The 22,110-nt window shown below is 38.5% G+C and overlaps 1 protein-coding gene across 5 annotated transcripts in view; it reads left to right on the top strand.

Moving 5' to 3' along the window:
* The window catches only part of ENPP2 (ectonucleotide pyrophosphatase/phosphodiesterase 2), a 104,563-nt gene extending 83,178 nt beyond the window's left edge, over nucleotides 1–21,385 (top strand). For 3 of the 5 annotated variants that reach the window (XM_014533051.1, XM_005885860.2, XM_014533050.1), the window contains exons 20-26: nucleotides 5,620–5,694; nucleotides 7,030–7,166; nucleotides 8,471–8,606; nucleotides 9,457–9,534; nucleotides 13,156–13,288; nucleotides 15,264–15,420; nucleotides 20,786–21,385. In XM_014533051.1, the coding sequence (XP_014388537.1) occupies nucleotides 5,620–5,694; nucleotides 7,030–7,166; nucleotides 8,471–8,606; nucleotides 9,457–9,534; nucleotides 13,156–13,288; nucleotides 15,264–15,420; nucleotides 20,786–20,956 (887 nt within the window). In that variant the 3' untranslated portion in view covers nucleotides 20,957–21,385. The remainder of the gene's footprint in view (nucleotides 1–5,619; nucleotides 5,695–7,029; nucleotides 7,167–8,470; nucleotides 8,607–9,456; nucleotides 9,535–13,155; nucleotides 13,289–15,263; nucleotides 15,421–20,785) is intronic. The other 2 variants (XM_005885861.2, XM_014533052.1) reach the window with 1 other exon arrangement.
* The last annotated feature ends 725 nt before the right edge of the window (nucleotides 21,386–22,110 follow it).

Here is a 22,110-nt window from a genome sequence, read left to right as displayed (position 1 = left end):
GTACACAGATCCTTCACACACTCTAGAAGTGATTTGAAATGTTTGACATCTAACCTCTAGTGGACTTCAATGTCATTATAATTAGAAATACAGTCAAACCTTGCTTCTCAAACATCTCCCATCTCGAACAATTCGGCTCTTTATCAAGATATTCACAGAAAAAAATGTCTGGGTTATTGAGCCAAACTTCAGTTTTCGACCTGACAGTCCTTTCATACTGATACCTCAGCACAACAAAAATTGTCTCTTAGGTGACAAACAAAGGAGAGAATGCTTTTGTTGCTGGTAAAGTCAATGATGAGCACCATTTTAAAACATAAAGAGGCCATCAAGAGTGCTAATGTTGCTAAGGGTGTGAAAGAAACAATGACCACAGGCAATTGGAGGTAGAAAAACTGTTGTTTATTTGAATAAACAAAAAGCTGTTAGCCAGTGACAGCCATTTCAGAGGCAGGACACATGAACAAGTAAAGATGCTGCATGCTGATCTGAAAGACACCCCTGGAACAAGTGCTGAAAGTGATTCCTTTAAGGCCAGTAGGAGGTGGCTCGATCAGTGTAAGAAAGGAATTGTTTATTATTGATTAAACAGTATGTTAGGCATGTACTGTATATAAGAAAGGTTAAAATGGAATTATTTGGGGTCTGGAACAGATTAATTAAATTTACATTATTTCTAATGAGAAAAAATGATTCAGTTTTCAAACAAATCGCTTCTCCAACAGCCTTCGGGAATGAATTAAGCTCGAAACCTGAGGTTCCACTGTATTGGAATGTTGCCAGGGTCAAGGGTTGTGGAAGCTCATGATTTGAGTCTTTCAATATATCATCACCAAGACAGAGAAATAATACTGAGATGCTTCTCTCCCAAAGTCACTAATGAAACAGGGAATGATGATAACTTTAAATTGAATCCCATTTTTTTTGCTGATTCAAGTTCTGGCTCTTCCTGGCACTAAAACATTTCCTTCTGGGGGGGGTGGGGGGGGGGGAATCTGCATTTAGTTTGTTGGTGGCAGTGCTCATGTGACAAGACCAGCCCCACAACTCATGCTCAGTAACCTCAGACTTCTGAGTGTGAAAACCAGAGGTGTGTCTCAAGGTGAGTCACTACCTTTCAGAGCTGGAGGACCTATAGTTAGACCTCACCCATCCATCAGAGGTGAGCCTGAGTGTCTTATTTTAAGATGATTTTACATCACTGAAGCTTAAAATGTATATACTTTCATGCAAATGAACCCACAAGGGTATTTGTAGAGTTCTCACCCTGGGTTGGGAACCGATTTCTCTGAAACATCTGGTTCCCGTCCGTTGTGTCATCTTAGTTAGATATGACTTCACATTGGTGACCGAAAATATTAGCGGAGGATCCTAGTGGCACATCTCCTTTGTCTGTTCAGGGCCTATTGGGATAGCCTTTAATGATACAAGAGAGACTTTAAAACTTACATGCAATAAAAATATATTTCCTTGTCTTACTATGTGCAAAGCATGTCCTTGTTTAGTGTCTAGAATGTGTATAAGCCTCAGTAGTCCCTTTCTTGTCTCATTCTGTCTCTCGGTCTCTTGGTCTTTGCCTCCTTAAGGATCCTACCCTCCATCATTTCTTCAGCTGCAAAGTGACATTTTCCGTGATCAGAGTTCTTTCTGATCTTTGTGGTGTTTCCTGGGTCCTAAATCTAGTCTCCCATCTAAAGTATTCAATGTCTGCTCCACTCCTACTGGGGATGTGCCCGCAACCAAGGTATATGTCCCTGACTGGAATCGAACCTGGGACCCTTCAGTCCGCAGGCCGACGCTCTATCCACCAAGCCAAACCGGTTTTGGCAGTAGTCCCTTTCTTGTCTCCTTCTGTCTCTCGGTCTCTTGGTCTTTGCCTCCTTAAGGATCCTACCTTCGTCATTTCTTCAGCTTCAAAGTGACATTTTTCGTGATCAGAGTTCTTTCTGATCTTCATGGTGTTTCCTGGGTCCTAAATCTAGTCTCCCACCTAAAGTATTCAATGTCTGCTCCACTAGAGTAGAACCTCTTGAATTCAAGTCAGTGTGTGTGAGAGTAAATGTGCATGGTAGGAGTAATTGTTTCCCCTTTCTGGATATCTGTGAATATATATTGAAACCTTTAGGCATTTTTCAGACCTAAAGTTCTATCCAAATATCAAGTTTTATTACTTTTACTCCTAGTTTTTTAAAACACACCTATAGGGAGCTGATTTTTTTCAGAATGAATGATGTGCTATGCACATTCCATTTGTAACATTGATATGTGGCTATTTTAGTGTCATATGCCAAAAAACACACACACATACATCTAGTATACAATACCCATGTGTAAAAGCTGTACGTAACAGTAGTGAAACAACCCAGGAGTTCTATTTGAGGTAACAAAAGAAAGGTATAGTAGATTAACCTTAGGCAATATTTTGCCATAAATATTTTGCTATACATCTTTAAACTATCATAGAATGAAGTCCATTACTAAAAATGAAGAGGAAGAATACATAATCTTCAAAAACAGTGATCTAAACTGCTTGCTAAAGCCTTAATATTTCTAGACATGTGGTGAATTCTGGATCTTAATTAGATGACTGTTGTTTCTGAATCACATGTAGTTAATGTCTTGGCAAACTTACTGTGCAATGAAAACTCACTTTTTTGAGAGATTGAGTCAATGGATGAATGAATGGACAAAATGGAAATTTAAAAACTCTCAGCAAGCAATCTGGCACTCGAGCCAGGTAAATTTTCACTGTAAGAAGAATTGCACTATTTATTTTTACCTTAATCTTTCTCTATTTACATTGCTATAAAAATGTTTTATATTTCTCAGTCAGTTTGACATATACTCTTATCTTTGTGAAAAAAGGAATTAAAAATCATTATATCTATATACGTTTGGCTCTCTGTCACACAGAATAGCAATTCATTTGGATAAGATACATGACTTACACATTGGTCATTCTTGTTAACTTTAAAGCACAGTCTGAATATGACTAGAGAGGGAATCTCTGTTACTTGTGCTAAAGTGTTTCTCTGTGTGTGTATCCTTGTGTGTGTTTTGGGGAAGACTTGGGAGAAATCATTATATAGTATAATTGTTTATGAATTATAGTAGGATTCAAGGTGAATCAGATGGAATAGACATTGAATTTTAATAACCTTTACCTAACAATATTTCTTTAACTGCAACTCTAACTACTACAACTACAACTACTTTGGGTCAAGACTAGCTTTACATATTTGTCACCAAACAGTGCAACACCTAGGGAGAAATGAGACCTTGGGAGGTTAAATTACAGAATCATAAAGCTATTAGGAGCTGAGATGGGTTTTAACTCTAGTTCTACGTGACACTAAAGGCCCTGTACTGTCCTGTGAAAAATTCTTCTTACTCTAAGAGACTATGTTAGGAGAGAATCTGGGCATTGCTATGTAGTTGAATTATTTTATGCAAATCATTAATCTCCAGTTCTTTCTCAGTAAAGTGGAGATGAATTCATCTGCTTAGTCTATCTCTTGGGGTTATGTTTGGCAGGTCATATTAGAAATCTACTTCTTTATAGTCATAAAGAATAGTATTTTAAAAATAAAACAAGCATTCAACAAGTATTTACCAAGAAGATAGTATGTGGTTGATATTATTGGAGTTAGAGAGATAATAAACAAAATGAATAAAATGATATTCTTGTTCTTCTTATTTTATTGTGAGATTTAGCCAGTTAATGAATTAGAATGTAGTATCTTAAGGGTTGAGGTAAGCAAGAAGAAGACATGAATAGAGGCATTGAATCTAATCCCAGAGGAGGTTGACATGGTAGTAAAGGATAGTAGGCCCTTGCAAGGCAAGGAGGAGACAGGGAGGCAGGAAAAACAAAGATCGTGGGTAGAGATTTTATGGTAAAATGTAAAAGTACATTATTGTGGATGTTTTAAAAATCACAAAAAGGAGGAATTTTCATGTGGCTCTTAAATTAGCCAGCTAATGTCTGAGACTATGAATCAGGAAGCTGAGGAAGGAGAAGAAACACAAGATCAAGTCTAGGTGGCCAAATTTTGGAAGACAAGAAGAATGAGCACTGGGGAAGTCCACACCACTTAAAAAGATTTGACTCATAGTATTTTGCCAAGTGTGGTATCTGAGGGAGAACCTTGGCATGTACCCAGAATGCCAGAGACTATTGTAAACAGGGAACTGGGGTGTGGTATGAAGGCTCTGTCTGAAATTTCATGGAGTAGGGACCTAACCTAGGAAGATATGGACTGTGCTAGATCCCTATCAAAAAATCACAACAAATATATTTCCAAAGCAGAGGCTCTTGGATGTGTCTCCAGGTAGCTGGTCTCAAGATGAAGAGTTTATGTGTCCAAAAACTGAGATTCAGTCTCACTTTTTATGGCTCACGTTAGGGACATTTGCTAAACAGAAATGCAATGGGTGGCTTACCAGAGTAGCAGAGTCAGGCTGTGACCAAGAATCTGTGGTTCTTTGAAACTGATAAACTGGAAAAGGAAAAATCTAAACTTTGATTCTGGATTTTAAAGTTTGTGTTTCTTGGTTGGATTTTAGAAAACTGTTGAAACCACCACATTGTTTTTTTTCTTCATGACATATTTGCCCAGTTAACAACTGAGAAAAACGTAGTCCGTATGATATATTTGTGCTTCAGCTGTGTGCCAAAAATTGCAGTTGTGCATATTTTGGAAGCTCTGCAGCACACATTTCTGAAGAAAATTGAGTCTTTACATGCGGAGCAGAAGAGATGGAGTAACTTAACTGGGGAATCTTTCAGGAGAAAGTAAATCTTAAGATGCCTCTTCCCTTTTTGTACCCTCCCCCACTTTCTCATGTCTCTTCCATGAGGGCTGAACAATGTGACCATATTATTTGTCATCCACTTTTGAGTATGGAAAGAAGCACTATTAACAGTTATGCCAAGGCAATGGCATAAACTGGGATGTGGGGTCAACCTGGCTTAGTTTCCTATGTTCTGTGAGGACTGTACTGATGCCACCTCACCCCATCCATGGCATTCATCACACTCTGTGTTCCCATTACGCTCTGTAGATATCTCTAATATAGTGTGCCATGTTGGTCTCTCCCCTTGAACTGTGAGCTTTTTGAGGGTAAGAGCTCTATCTTAATTATCTTTGCCTAGTATCTCTATTCTATAGCCTGAGGGCTGGCACAAAAAATGTACTCATTGATGAGAGGGAATATATTAATGAAAAAATGTGAAGGTAGATAGATAACAGGATTGGTGGAGAAATTATTCCTGATAGAGAGAAAGGGATCACATGTATAAAAGCATAGCATTCCTAATGATTATGAGCTGAGTGTTGCAAATAAATCAGCCTTCGTGAAATGGCAATAGGTGACAAGGACTGGGGTGGGGGGAGGGGGCAGAGTTGGTAGGGTCTAATGATTGTCCAAAACTATTATTTGGTGGCTGCTCTAAGGAGGGGTGTTCCATGGAGAGACAGGGCTGCTGCCACCCCTTAATGGAATAGACTGGACGCTAGGTTTGCATTTGAATTTGGAAGAATGTGTTTGGTAAGCATTAAAATTTGCATGATAAAGAGATAATAGCTTCTCAAAGAATTTTGATACTTCTGCTTCCAGCTGAAACCAGGAAATTCAGAGGCAACAAAAGTGAAAACAAGGAAAACGTTAATGGAAATTTTGAACCTAGAAAAGGTTTGGTTTGAGTTTTGAAGGAAAGTCTGACTTTGTTTACTGCCCCCAAGTACTACTGTTATGATTTGCTGGCTTTTTTGTTGTTATTGTTCATTATATTTCATTTATATAATACGATCATATTATGTCCTAATTCTTCCGGATGGGTCCCCAAATTTAGCTTCTTAACCAAAAGCTTCTATGTTTACTGCAGTGCTGAAGCCAGACTACCCAGAACGGGCTTGTGCAGTAACAGTGTGGGCCGCTTTGCCTCAAATCAGCAGTTCTACTTGGGGAGGGTCTCGCAAAGTATTCTAGGAAGAGTTTCCTCTGTTACTCGCATAGATGGGCAATACTTTAATTAAAGCAACATGTATAAATAATTTAATAAGTGACTGCCAGAACTGATTTTCTCTAATAAAAGTAAGCATAAATATTTTTTTTTTTGATGATCGCTTAGGGAATTGTGAATTGCCTAACACTCAATACCTCAATCTTTAAATATTTTGGTCTGTAAGACCCCAATTTCCAAGAATCTATGGAAGTGCTGACTTCAGCCCATCCAAACCGGGCAGATCAAGCTCCAGGCAGCTATTGCAGGCGTGGAATGAAAGTTTGCACACGAAACTGCTCTCTCTTCCTGGAAGAGTGAGATTTCAGACCTTATTTTTCCCTAAGAGAAGAGCTTTCCCTTGGAGGTCTGGATCTCCATTCTGGGGTCTTAACTGAGTTCTTTAGTAACTGATGACCTCCCCTCTTCTGTATTGAAAGGATGCTTCTAAATGCCCACTTATTTTATCTATACATGTTTCTTTAAGTTCTTACCTAAAGAGTTTTCCTCCATGTGATGAAGCTGCTTACTTTAAATGCTCATTACTACTCACTGTTTATGCTGAAATCATGCATATTTGAGTTGCTGTTTGCAACTAATGATCAAAGGGTGCCTTCCTCTTAATTAAATCATTGGTTAATTTGATGAGCCTTTTCAGGGGTCAAATGAATTAATTCCACAAAAATCAATCCTATTGATTGCTCATTCTGCTGAATCATTTCAAAATTTGCTAACCATGTTTCCTTCCTATACAGATGAAAATCCTTTACAACTGAAAAAAAAAGCATTAAAGTAAATATGGCACTTGCATAATAGTTTTGATAACTGTAAGCCTTGACCCATACTTAGGTAATCAGATAAACCACAAAGTGTTAGGAAAGTACTTGATTCAATTAAGGAGAAGGAGCTCTATGTTATTAATAAGTAAGCAAGCAAATTTTGGACAACTGGACTCTTCCAATATTTCTTTAACATTTGATGTAAAGTTTAATTTGTGTTTAACACAGTTTATTTTTTTTCCCTAGAGAGACACCTCCTGTATGGACGCCCTGCAGTGCTTTATCGGACTAGATATGATATCTTATATCATACAGATTTTGAAAGCGGTTATAGTGAGATATTCCAAATGCCACTCTGGACATCATACACTGTTTCCAAACAGGTCATTGAGGAAATTGGGTTTTATATAATTCTTCATGTGATTACATTCCTTGCATTCATATTATAATTGCTTGCTTAACAGAATTTTGCCTTAGAAAAGAGTTTAATTTTTTTTCTGATGAAAAAAACATCCTATGTTGAATCTATTGCAAGATATTTTGAACTGGACTTTATGCAATGTTCTAATAATTTCTTAGTAGTATGTTAAATATTAAAGGGGATATACTAGTTATTTTGTTACTTTTACTGCTTGCCATTGCCCAATAGTTACAGAAGTCACCAAGATTTGTTTGTTTTCATAGACTTTATTTTTCAGTGTAGTTTTAGGTTTATAGCAAAATGCAGTGGAAAAGACAGAGAGTTCCCATATATCTACACCCTTACATACACACAGCCTCCCCACTATCAATATCCTATTTGTTTGTTTTTTAAAAAAATATTTTTTTAATGATTTCAAAGAGGAAGGGGAAGGGAAAGAGAGATAGAAACATCAATGATGAGATCACCCTACTGGTGATCAAGCCTGGAACCTTGGCATGTGCCTTGACTGGGAATCAAACTGTGACCTCCTGGTTCATAGGTCAACACTCAACCACTGAGCCTGCTGGTCAGGCCCTATTTGTTTTTTAATAAAAGTTTTATATTGGAGTTTCAGTTGTGATATCAGGAATTAGACACTTTTATTTGACAATTGAGGATATGTTTTTAATTTCTAAATACAACTGAGTACTTCCACTACCCCAAACACAGCCTCTCATTAATTTGTACTATGTGTGTGTGTGTTGCTCTGGCACTACAATATGCATGTGCAGTCTTCCTTTGCATAGAGACCAAGTTTATATTATTTCTCAGAGTGTTATTTTTTAACTGTCTTCTGTGGGTGTGTGTGTGTGTGTGTGTGTGTGTGTGTGTTGCTCTGGCACCACAATATGCATGTGCAGTCTTCCTTTGCCTAGAGACCAAGTTTATATTATTTCTCAGAGTGTCATTTTTTAACTGTCTTCTGTGAAATCCCATTTATTATTTCAACAGTGGGACTCCTGCTGTATATATTGTTTTAGTTAAGACTTTATCAAGAGAGTTCTGCTGCTAAATAGATAAGTGTTTGAAAATTACTGGCTTACTGCATTTAAAACTGAGGTCTTTTTTATTTTTAAGGAGTCAGGATATCAGAATATGAGCTACAATAAAAGCTAGAGGGGTTTGGATGCTGCTGTAACAGAATAGACTGGTTTCAGCATGGCACTGTCGGTTTGATGTTGTCTTTGTGATGACATTACTGACCACCTCTGACTCACCATGCAGGCGGAGGTCTCCAGCATCCCTGAGCATCTGACCAATTGTGTCCGGCCTGATGTTCGTGTTTCTCCGAGTTTCAGTCAGAGCTGTTTGGCCTACAAAAATGATAAACAGATGTCTTATGGATTCCTCTTCCCTCCTTGTAAGTTACAAAGTATCAGGATCTGACCATTCTAGAGGGGTGTAATTTTGTGGAGTCTGGAGTGTGCGACTTGGTATTTAAGACTTCAGTGGTTTTAGCTTTTCTTCAGGAGAGCTGCTCAAGAGACTGAAGGGATGACCTTCTATGGGATCCTTCCAAAACTGGCCGCAAAAGAGACCAGCTTTCACAAATCCTATTCTCCAGGGGAATTCTAAACTGCAAGGGAATATTCTGTGTGCCTCCTCATATCATTAAATGGGAATATGAAAGTGAAATAGTAAATCATTAAGACATTATCCTATATAATAAAAGGGTAATATATAAATTGATCAAATGGCAGAACGACTGGTTGCTATGACCTGCATTGACCACAAGGGGGGTAGATGCTGGAACCTTGGCATGTGCCAAGGACATCCTGGACTGCTAAAGGGCGCAGGCCGGGCTGAGGGAACAACCCCACCCCCAGTGCACGAATGCTGTGCACTGGGCCTCTAGTTATTTAAATAATACATGAAGCCCTTTAATTATCTCTCATTAGCTTGATGACATTTTTTAAAGTCCAAATTACACTATTGAAATCAAGGACTTCTTTTCACAGTATTTAAGAGATCCAAGACTAGGTAGGAAGAAAAAGCATTATAAAAAAATTTTGAGAGAGAGCTACTGACTGAAGGAAAGAGATAGAGTTGGGGGTGGGAAGTAGGAAATTCTATATAAAGTAAGAATTGAGTAGGAATAAAAGAGTAGATTCATCCACTTCAGGCTATTTGGATTATTTTAGAGGATTGATTTTTTAAATTGATGTAGGTTTTGGTAAGTAATGGATACTATTTGTTTTTCTAATGTTTAGATCTGAACTCTTCACCAGAAGCTAAATATGATGCATTCCTTGTAACCAATATGGTTCCAATGTATCCTGCTTTCAAACGTAAGTCCAATATTTACCTAGTAAACTATTATTTATGAAAAAATATTTTCAAATTTACCACTTAACTTTTCTACCTCTGTATTACCTTTGTGTTTAGCTTTGCAACATTTAAAGACATTTCATGTAAATTCTCTACTGTTAATCCAAAATATGAATCTATAACAGTGGTAAGCAGATTCTTTATCTCTTGTTTAAAATTAAGAAATAGAGTCACAAGAAGTGACCCAGATCGCCTGGCAGGTGTGGCTCGTGGTTGAGCATCTACCTATGAACCAGAAGGTCATGGTTCGATTCTCAGTCAGGGCACATGCCTGGGTTTCGGGCTCGATCCCAGGAGGCAACCGATTGATGATTCTCTCTCATCATTAATGTTTCTATTTCTCTCTTCCTGTCCCTTCCTTTCTGAAATCAATAAAAAATACATATTTTTTTAAAAAGTGACCCTGATCATGAATGGTAGAAGCTGAACTAAACCAAGTTTGCGTTTTCCTTTTGACCTGGTGTTCTTTCTACTTCAGTGCTGATTATATGGCTGGTTAAAAGGGGGTTCTCTGTATTTTGGAAGCTACTTGACATTCAACAGCATCTATATGTATTTATTTAATGTTCCAGTAAAAGCTACTAGTACCTCTCTCCTTCAGGATGATGGTGACCATGTATTTTGAATGTTGATGCTGAAACATAGTAAGAGCTTAGTTGTCTTCTGAATCATCAGAGTATTGAATTCAGATGTTTTTTTGGAGCTCTGCAAATTATCTTAGTTTCTCTGAACACTCATTATTTCTTTGCACATGGCATAAATATTTGTGGATGACAGTGATATGACTGATATAAGCACAATAAGCCCTGGACCAGAAACTGGGTTCTAGTCCCAGGAGGGTGACCTCTAACTATGTGATCATATAGATGTCATTTAACTTCTCATTTGTAAAATTAAGAGATTTAATTGCACATATATAATGATTTAATTGGCCAAAACAATCCATTTTCTATTTCTGATCACAAAGAATTCATTCATTTTCTCATTTATCCATCCATTTGCTTATCCATGCATGTATTCAAACATATAGAAAGCAGTGTAGAGTAGATTTACCTCCGTTCAGTTCATTTACAGTGAACAGACCTATATGCTTACAGGAAAGATAGGAAAAGGAGGTGTCTCTCCCTACTCGGAACAGGAGCATCGGGCTGTGTTACAGGACTCTCGGGGCTGAAATAAAGTCTCAAAATAGGACCCATAGGGACAAATGATTGTAGAGTATCATTGACAGTGGCAGGACTCCCCAACTTGACTTTGGTGAAATGGCCAACCATGGTTTAGAGGGAAAAACATTTATGTGATGCCCTTAGGTACTAAATGAAGGTTTATTTAAAGGTAAAATCCACTGTTTGTGCATAAAAAATTAAAGTATGCTCTTAAAAGCTTTCCTGGTTTGTTCTCCAACCCAACTGAGAAATGTTTCAGAAACCCATTTTGATACATGTCATAATAATACATGAAATGCAGCTTCATTTAATTTCCAAAAATCAGGGTTCCCTGGATTTTTTTTATTCTTACTGATGCCTTTTGACCAAGCAGTAATAAAGGAAACACTTAGTACCACCCTGAGGCTGGCATGACAGAAGGCCTTTCACAGAGGGGTCACTGTTCTTCACTGGGGAAAGGCTTTCTCATATGCCACAATTCTGTGGGCTTGGCCTTTTGACTGTTCTCATTATTTCTTTTCCCTATTTGCCTCCAGTTTTTATGCTTAAGTTAACATTTGAACTTCTCTCCTACTGTCCTCCTTACTTTATTGCAAATAATTATCTGTGGTGTTTTGGCTCTGGGGGCCTGCTCTTTCCCACTCAGAGCATCAGGAGATGTCATATGCAGTTGAAGTACTGTGGGCAAAATGGCCAAATACTTTTTTAAAAAAATATATTTTATTGATTTTTTACAGAGAGGAAGGGAGAGGGAGGGATAGAGAGTTAGAAATATCGATGAGAGAGAAACGATCAGCTGCTTCCTGCACACCCCCCACAGGGGATGTGCCCACAACCAAGGTACATACCCTTGACCAGAATCGAACCTGGGACCCTTCAGTCCACAGGCCGACGCTCTATCCACTGAGCCAAACCAGTCAGGGCTGGCCAAATACTTTTGAATGGGAGTGGTAAGAAGTGATAACAGCCTGCACCTTACCACCTCCGTGTGGAATAGAGCGTAGTAAGTTGAATCCAACTTTTCAGAACCAATGCATTGTTTGCCTTTCCTGTTTTCTTCTTTTATTTCCTTCTTTTGCCTTCTCCTTTCCTGCCTCTAGTAATGCAAAATAGAGCTAGAGTGGACAATTAAGTCCTCTCTAGCGTGAGCTTGAAACCAAGAAATGAGTAATGGAGAAGAAACCTGACTTGCACGGATCAGGGAATGACTTTTCCAGGCAGAAAGGAGATCAAAGGCAAAAGTTTAATTGGAAACAAGTTGGCAAGGTTGGGGACAGGAAGAAAGCCATGTACCTGAGGGGAAAGAGGTAGGAAGCAAAGCCATGGAGGTAGGCAGGGTCTACAGTGGATAGTTGGGATTTTATTCTAATTATATATAGTGAGAAATCATCTGGAGTGTTAGAAATGCATGTAGGGGGTAGTGTGATGCAGCCTGATTTATGGTGTAAAAGAATCTGTCTATATAGAGAATGGGCTACAGGGAAGTGAGAGTTTCTTACAGAGAGCCCAGGAAGTAGTCTTTTGTAGCAGTTTATTGAAGAGAGGCTAGTAACTTTGACCAGGGTGAATGGGGTGAAAATGGTGAGAAGTGGTTAGATTGGATGACTGGGATGTATTTTAGAGATGACACTGTTGGGTCTTGTTCACATGTGTGTGAACTAAGGAGAGAAGCCAGGGATGACTCTGAGGATTTTGACCTGAACATCTGGGTGTGAGTGCCATTAACTCTGATGGAGAAGATAAGAATTGGGGCAAGATTCGATAGGAAAATAAAGAATTCTGTTTGGATACATTTTTGCTCTACATGATTATTAGATTTTCAAGTGGACCATGAGATGGGTAGTTGGATAGCATATCTGAAAATCTGTCAAGGCTGGAGACATAAACAGGGAAGCTAGCATGCCTATGAGATTATGAAGGAATAGATAATAGAGCAACGCCTTTTTTTTCCATTTCTCACAAATATTGTACTTCTTCTTTTGTACTTACTATCCCCCCTAAGCATGCCTATGAGATTATGAAGGAATAGATAATAGAGTAACACCTTTTTTCCCATTTCTCACAAGTATTGTACTTCTTCTTTTGTACTTACTATCCCCCCTGCCCGGAATGTTCTGTCACCACCTCTTTGCCTAGGAAACATCCAGTTGTCCTTCAGATCTCAACTCAGTAACCACTTCATCTGAAAATTCTTCCCTGAGTTATTGCGCTAGGGTAAACTCCCTACCAGGGTCTCCATATCTTTCTCTTTGCTGGCCCATAAATGACACACACACAGCTAATGCTTTAGGATGGATTCTTCTCAGCTCTGTTGTCTCTTGGTTTGTGACATTTGACTTATAGAATGTACTCTAGAAAGAATTTAGCCAAAGCAAGGAGCTTTATTCATGAAGTACTGATTTTGTCTTTGCACAGGAGTCTGGAATTATTTCCAGAGGGTATTGGTGAAGAAATATGCTTCAGAAAGGAATGGAGTTAATGTGATAAGTGGACCCATTTTCGACTATGACTACGATGGCTTACATGACACACAGGACAAAATCAAACAGTAAGCTTTTAATCTCCACTTGGTGTGTGTGTGTTTCTAATTCTCATATATCACTCAAGACTATTCTTCAAAGATTCACATACTGGAGAAGAGCTAATACCCCTTAAATCTTTTGCTCTTTGAATCTCCTTGTGATTTCTTTAGTTCTTGTGGACCTTTGATTAAGCATGGCATTGGTGGTTGGAATGAAATTAGGTTTTGTGGTAAATAAATGCACTTTTCCATTCTAGGAAAGAAAATGGATCTGAAGATTTAAAATTTTTTGTCACTCCTTCAACAGCTCTTCTGTGGGAAGATGATACTTTTCACATATCTTCATTATTTGGGGGACTTTTAAAATTTTTTAGATTTTCTGAGTTAGTACATCTCAGTAGGAAATTGTATATAGACTTTCATTGAATCTAGTTTCTACCTTCTGTGGTGTTATTGGGGATATAATAGGATACAAAGAATATTCTGCTCACAAGGAACTTACAATCTAATGGTGAAGGCAAGAAGATACAAATAGAACAATTCATATGTCATTTAATTTTATACATACATGAAATAATCAGGAGCACAAAAATTAAGAAGGTTTAATTGTGATTTACAGATAATTAGAGAAAATGCTACTTTTTACATAGATAATTAATAAATTAGAAGTTATCTTACTCCCTTTCCAGTCATTCATTATATTTCATCATAACTGTACAATTACTTTATTGCTGATTGTTGTTATAGTTTTTAGCCAAAATTATGTTATCAGTTCAATGATAATTTTCAATATTTTGAAAATGATTAAAATTAGGATAATAGAACACCAGGTAAGGAATTGTGATTTGTATACTTCATTCTACTGGAAAAGATTTTTAATACCTCTAAGTTTATCACTAGCACTCAGTCTTAGTATTTCCTTTAGTAAGTTCTCTGTACCCAGTTCAGGATCTTATTGTGGCTTGAAAGGACTATTATACACCTAGCTTCAGTGTGTCCTCTCTCTGGCCCATTTTACACAACTATGAAAGTTACCTTCCTGAAACATGGATTTCACAATGATTATTCCTAGTACAGAAACCTTCAGTTATGTGTTACTGCCTAAACAATAATGCTGTAATGTAACCAAACGCAGTTTTGGCTGCCTGCCATAACAAAATCTAAAATCATGAAACAGGTGCTGGAAAAAGTAAAGTGGTTTATTTAAGTGCCAGCAACCTTAGAAAATGGAGGACTCTTGTCCCAAAGCCCATTTTAACATCTCAGTACAGACAGGGGTTTTTATCAGGAAGAAGAGGGAAAGCAGAACAAAGAAATTAGGGGGAGGGAAGGTTGAAAGTTCTTTACACGTAAGTCAGAAGGATCCATTTCAAAGATTATATTAAAACTGGTCAAGCTTTTTATGGTTGAGAGCAAGTCTCCTAGAGCCAGAACATCTGGTTGCTGGAGTCAGCTTCCTTCCCTGAAGCTAGTTCCTGTAATATACTCAAAAGGCTGTTAGCGATTTATGGCAGACATGACTAATCAGCCTTTTTTTTTTTTTTTTGAAGGCATATACCCCATTTCCTGATTTGGAGAGAAGCATTGTTCAGTATATTTTACTTAATCAAGAAGATTATTTTGTTAGTTAGCATAAGATTTCATATATCCTTTTTAACACAAACTCCACAACTTGGCACTCAGAACCCTTCATAATTTGAAATATGTTGACCCTTCCAGCCTCACTTTTCTACTATATTGTTCTGTTCATCATGTCCAGCATCAAGTCTTGATTCAAGCTGTTTTATTTTCCTGGAATATCTTTTTTACTCTGCCAGGTTGAGAGAGGGAGAGTTGAGGCAGCTAAAACATTATGTTCAGAGATAAAGAAGTGGGCTACTCCTTAGAAGAAACAAAATAATTCAATTGAGTGGGAAATATTTTTAGTGACCTAGGCAATAAGCGGGTACACCACTTGAAAAGGAAAGCTACTACAGCAGTTGTAAATATCTTCCTATTTCAGGTACGTGGAAGGCAGTTCCATTCCCGTTCCAACTCACTACTATAGCATCCTCACCAGCTGCCTGGATTTCACTCAGCCTGCAGACAAATGTGATGGCCCCCTCTCTGTCTCCTCCTTCATTCTTCCTCACAGACCTGAAAATGAGGAGAGCTGCAATGTGAGTTCAAAGAGAGCTCTTTAGGATGTGGTTACATAATTCATCTTTACTTCTCAATCTATATCCCACTGTTGAACCAGAACATACTTATTATAAGACACTTGGACTATACAACCAAGTGGAAAGAAGAAAGGATCCAAGCAAACTTTGCTTAACACTTGGAAACTGTGTTCCAATGGCTTTTCATTTTTCAGTGTAAGAGTGTGGGTGTATGTGCGTGTGTGCATTTAATGAAGTTCTATTTATGTACTTGAGTTTGACAGATGATAAAAGTGCCCAAATGCTTTGAGTTTTGCAAAAGACATACAGATTTTATAAAAAGAAAGAGGAAAGTAGTAAAATTTTGATACTTATTGAAACTAGTTAAGAGTTCTCTCTACTTTGATGGGTGTTTGAAAATTTCCATAATAAAAACATTTTTAAAAGACACACAGGGGAGCCCTAGCTGGTTTGGCTCAGTGGATAGAGCGTCAGCCTGTGGACTGAAGGGTCCCAGGTTCGATTCCAGTCAAGGGCACATGCCTGGGTTGCAGGCTCGATCCCCAGTAGGGGGCAAGTAGGGGGCAGCCGATCAATGATTCTTTCTCATCATTGATGTTTCTATCTTTCTATCCCTCTCCCTTCCTCTCTGAAATCAATAAAAATATATTTTTAAAAAAAGACACACAGGGGAATATATTCTTTACAAATCAGAATTCATTTGCTACTAGTTATGGGAGGGGGTCACCCCGTTTTCAAATAGACAGCTGACTCCTGACTCTCTTATTTCCATGTAGAGGCATGATGGCATGATGAAAACTTCCCAGGCAGGTAGACAAGAGCCATGCTGTATGCTCTTGGCCCTGAACGATTCTACACTCAGGGACAAATAACAGCTATTCCAGGTCTCACTAATGCAATTGAGTGTCTGTGCTCCAAGGCTGACTTTAGAAGTAATAGTCTTTATGCTTTTGTTTCATGTAATATAAAGAGCAGGGATAAAATATACTCAAGAGGATTTTTTTGTCAACAAGCACGACTCAAATTCCTAACTTGTGTAAGATACTCTGGGAGAAACAGAAGTCTATTCAACAGTCACTACCCTAAGCAGCCTTGAGTGGGAGAGAGCAAATGAAATGGGGAGAACAAATGAAACGGGTACAGAAATTGCTACAGTAAAAGGCAAAGTGCCATAGAAAAGCATCAACAGAGATTATCAGCTTCATGGCCAAGTTGGCTTTTGGACAATGGTTTCAACTATAGGAGAAGATTGAGGCTATGAATATCCAAAGCAAAATAAGGGATTCAGGAAAAAAGAAAGAAAATTGAAATGATGGCCAAGAAAGCTAATTAAGTTCAGATGGAATATTGGAAATAAGAGTAATAGTGGGAGGTAAGGTTTTTTTTTTTTAATTTTTCATTTAAGTTGACAGCCAAACTACATTAGTTTCAGGTGTACAACATAGCAATTACACATTTAGTATATATGTTATGAAGGGATTATCCCAGTAAGTCTAGTACCCCTCTGACACCATACCTAGTTGTTGCAATTTATGGACTATATTCACTATACTTTACATTACAGCCTCGTGACCATTTTTTAACTGGCAATCTGGTTTTAAAACTTGCTTAAAATCAAATTTAAAATAAAATAAATAGTAACAATAGTCATATTATCAGCAGTAGTAGCTGTACCGTTTATTGAGTACATGTGACCAGCCAAGTCCTGTGCAAGCCCTTTATATATAGGGTGTCCCAAAATTCACGCAAGATTTGCAATTCAATTGAATTGTAAATCTTGCGTGAATTTTGGGACACCCTATATATATTATTTCTAATAATCTAATTACCCTGTGAGGCAGGTATATATGCTCTCCCCCAATCCCTTTTTATTAATTATTGAGAAACCTAGAGCTAATTAAGGAAAAGTATGTCAGTTGGTACCCTGTTTAGTCAATAGGAGAGCAGGACTTTAGAGTCGAGACCTCTGACTCCAAATGCCCATCCTCTTTCAAATTGATCAGATTTTCATGGTGGAACCTTGGGACCTTAGGAGTTTTTCTTATTGCATAGGCATTAGCAAGCAATGTAAAACGTTTAAGCATAGGAGAAACATTGTAGGCTCTGCTTTAGGGAGATAAATTTAAATGAAAGGGTGTCAAGCATGGTACTCAATGGCGTTTGGCAAGATTCATTTCATGGGATTGAGGTAATAACTTAAACTGGGGTTGTGATCTTAGAAATTGAAAAAGAAGGGTGGAAGGCAGCAATATTATACTGAAAGGATCATTAAGATCTTATAAATTATTGGATGGGGAGTGGAGAAGCAAGAGAACTATAAGAGAGGCTAGTTCTCATCAACATACTGGCTAGACCTTCTCAGTTTTGATTGTTTATAACCACAAGAGTAGCTAATGGTCCATCAGAAGAGTATATAACAGGATATGCTTTCTTTGAACCTCAAATTTACTAAAAATTTGTTGTGGGGAGGTAAATTTTTTGCAAAAAACAAACACATACATGTTGAGGAGTGAAATTCAAAATTGCCCTGCATTTTTAAGATAAAATAGAAACTAAAAAGAACATTTAAGACTCATAATAGGCTATTTAAGGTATATGTAGGTTCCTAGGGAATACATGCTCAAGTTCCTCTGTCAGTAGAGGAATTTGGTGATGGGAGAGTTTGAAAATGTTATTTTAAATTCAGGTCAAAGCAATTCTTTAATCACTGCACATTTTTTATCTGACAAATGAAATCCACTAATATTCTCATAGGTTTTTCCTTCTTGGTTCCTGGCTCTGCATAGAGCTTAGAGGTATTTCCTGTAGAGCTCATGGCCAGCAAGCTTCTTATTGAAGAACCCCCTGTCCACATAGAAACCTGTCCTTGCTTTGAGGTTCACCTTAAAACTGCCAGGGCTTGAATTCAAACTCAGTTGGGATAAAATCAGGGAGAACAGGCAGGTGAACAGTAAATTTTCATAGTAATAGAGACAATAAGCAAGCTCATGGATTGTGCTTTTGGTTGCATTAGTGTTCTAAGTTATTTATTCTTGAAGTTTTTCCTTTCCTTCTTCCCTCCCTCGGTACACATGAACTTTTATTTGAGTTTTATTAGTTTTGCATTTCACACTAGAGTCTCCCTCAGCAAATGCTTCTGTAGATTGCCTGCTAATATCATGTAGGAGACATTTTTTTTTCATGTTTAGCATAGCTAGTATTTTCTAATGATTAATTGGAGGCTAGATTTTAGCATGTTAGAACCAGAGGAGAATGTCTGTCAAATGAATTTGGCAAATCACTTCCCAAAGAAAGAAATAGCAAAACGCAGATTTTCCCCTGAATTCTTATAAATTTAAATTAGGAAAAACCTTTTCACCCATGTCCACACATTCAAATGGCTGTATTTACAAAGAAACAAGTAGACTTACTGACCATTGAAAATCAAATAAATGAGTTGAATATGAAAATTCTCCCAAAATATAGCTTCATGCTTACTCTGCTTACTCGGAGGGGGTCCTGCAGGGTTTGGAGACCTCCTACTTCGTTAATTATATGGTCGTACTGAGGACTGGTCAGTACCGTTGTGGGTAGAGTTATATTTAGGTCTTTGCTGTGAATCTCAGAGATCTTGGTTAGCTTGGGTTAGGAGGGTGGGGCATGGAGTGTTAAAATCCTTACTCCTCCAGTCAGCAAAGCAATTTCTTCCTATTTCTTCATTTCGCCGGGCATCAGTTTCCTGAACCAACACCCTCATGATACATATTTAGCACTGGCACAAACTGCTTAGCTCCCTGTCCAGGTCGCTGTGGGTTGGAGCTTTGCGAGAAAACCCATTGCAGGTTCTTGGGCTTTGGTTCATTGATCCCACTAGTGGTAAAAGAGTTGGGTGAGGGCAGGTCTGAACATTCTCAGCCCTGGGACACACAGCCACCCTTCATCTTGTAGAAAGACTTTTGGGAGCCACTGCACTGCTGGGGCATTTGGGAATAAATTTATTTGCAAAGGTTCCCCTGCTTTGTGCCTACCGATGAAGGTAGGTATCCTATATAATAAAAGCCTAATATGCAAATTACTCGAACGGCAGAATGACCGATCATTATGACGCACACTGACCACCAGGGGGCAGACGCTCAATGCAGGAGCTGCCCCCTGGTGGTCAGTGCGCTCCCACAGGGGGAGCGCTGCTCAGCCACAAGCTGGTCTCATGGCTGGCGAGTGCAGTGGCGGTGGAGGGAGCCTCTCCTGCCTCCGCAGCAGCAATAAGGAGCAGTGAGCAGGCAGGCAGTAAGGAGCCAGGGGTCCCGGACATCCCCTGAGAGCCGGGCTGAGGGACACCCTGCCCCCCCCGCAGTGCATGAATTTCATGCACCAGGCCTCTAGTTTCTCCATAATTCTCAGAGCTCTCAGACTTCCTTCTTGCTCTCAACTTCCCTCAAAAGTGAAATAAGTTGTTTTTAAAACATATAGGACTGCTTCTCCTGAATTGCTTTTTGGTTTCAACTTAGACATGAAATAAATTGATTGGTGTGAGACATCTGACTGTCCTTCTGATATATGTGCTGGTGGGGCTGTTGTAAACATGTAGCTAAGACAGAGAGAGATTTTCTTTCTTTTTTCCATGGTGCTATTTTCTTACTCTCTCCCCACCCTTTCTTCCTTCCTCTTCTTCCTACCCCCCAGGGAGTGCTGAGGTAAGCATTTCTCCTTGTGAACCAAGGGAGAAACTGAGGACTAGAGAGATCAACTAGTTTAACCAAAGTCTCCGAGCCGGGAAGTGGTATAGCCACAATTCCAACCTAGGTCTCTTGGGCCCCAGAGCGCCAGGTGTATCAACTGAGCTGCTTCCAGTAATACTCACTATTCAAATGTCAATTCATTAGAGTTTAATAGATGATGTAGCTGATGTAGCGAGTTCTTCTGAAAGACTAGGAATGCACACACATAATGTTGTACATTGGACAAAAACTTCTTACTTTCCTGGGGAGGCAGAGGAGCATTCCAATCACTTGTGCTCTGTGCTCAACACTGTAATTTGACAGGGAGGGGGCGGGGGGACAAATTACTGAATTCTCCAAGATCTTTGGTTTTCCTCATTTTGATTTATGTTCTGAGAACCTATTGAGTCAAATGCCCTTTCATACCACATGTCTCGTTTATTTAGTGCAGCTAATTGCTGTTGAGAATGTTTATAGCCAAGGGCAAGTATTTGTGGCACATTACTGACAGGAATGTGGTAGAGTGGCGGGGAGGCCAGGAAGGAATAACACACTGGCTCTGGGTGCAGAAGTGCGTAGAGGTCATTCGTGGACTTGGGACAAACTGAGCATTTGGAGAACCTCCTCTGGAAAATTCTGGCTCTGATTGTATACTATTTCCATTGCAGAGCTCAGAGGATGAGTCGAGATGGGTAGAAGAACTCATCAAGATGCACACAGCTCGGGTGCGGGACATTGAACATCTCACCAGTCTGGATTTCTTCCGAAAGACCAGCCGCAGCTATTCAGAAATCCTGGCACTAAAGACATACCTGCATACATATGAGAGCGAGATTTAACTTTCTGATCATCTGCAGTGCCGTCTTATCAACTGGTGTATATTTTTATATTGTTTTGTATTTATTAATTTGAAACCAGGACATTAAAAAAATGTTAGTATTTTAATCCTGTACCAAATCTTACATATTACGCCTGAATGACTCCACTGTTTTTCTCTAATGCTTGATTTAGGTAGACTTGTGCGCTGCGTAGAGCTTGTAAGAAATACTGCAGCTAGAGATTTTTAGTGGAAGCTTCTAAATGGTGCTGCAAATTTGATACATGCATTGAGGAAATATTAATTTTCCAATGCACAGTTGCTACATTTAGTCCTGTACTGTATTGAAACACTGATTTTGTAAAGTTGCATTTATTTCTGTTAATGATAACAGACATATTCAAACCTTATAAACCAATCTTAAATATAATAAATCACACATTCAGGTTTTTTTCTGGTTTTATTTGGCCTTTATTCTACTTATGAACTAGAGTGTTTGCTGCAGGTGTGTTCATGCATGAAAGGTATACATTTCTTGCATTAGGTGGGCCCTCTTCCTAGTTGGATGTAGTTCACACAGTCAAAGGGGCATGTTTGATGTTCAGCTACAGTGGCCTGGATAAGATAGTTTAGGTACATATCTATGGGAAAGCAGAAGGGAAGAGAGAAAAGGAAACCAAAAAAATTCCTTAATACCCTTTCTCACTTACCTCTTTTTAAAAATACATTGATGTTTGGCAGAATAGGTTCTTCTGATCAAGTTGGTTCAAAGCTCTAAGTATTAGACTCAACTGAGACTGGATTAAGCATATATTCTATATAAGGTACCAACTTAAGAATCATAGAGGATATGAAGAGAATTAAGACAGTAGGATGAGATACAGACATAAAAGTATAATTGATCAACCAAGGTGGATACTAATAAGTGTCAAGTAAAAAGTTCTAATAATACACAATGACAGAAGGGTCCGGATGGTAGGTGGGGTGATTTTAAATGAACATTCATGCCTTTAAATAATAATGAATCACAGAGTAAGGAAGTCATTCAAACATTTCTGTCCTTCTGATTGTGTCATGGGGAAAGACTCACAGTGTTGCCATGTCTATAACAGTTCTAATCCCCACCCCCCTTTTTTTAAAGAAAAGAGAACAGCATATTGTTTTGTTTATATTATG

This window comes from Myotis brandtii, unplaced genomic scaffold, assembly GCF_000412655.1.
Source record: "Myotis brandtii unplaced genomic scaffold, ASM41265v1 scaffold931, whole genome shotgun sequence".
Taxonomy (NCBI): Eukaryota; Metazoa; Chordata; class Mammalia; order Chiroptera; family Vespertilionidae; genus Myotis; species Myotis brandtii.
This window is presented reverse-complemented; position numbering and strand designations above follow the sequence as displayed.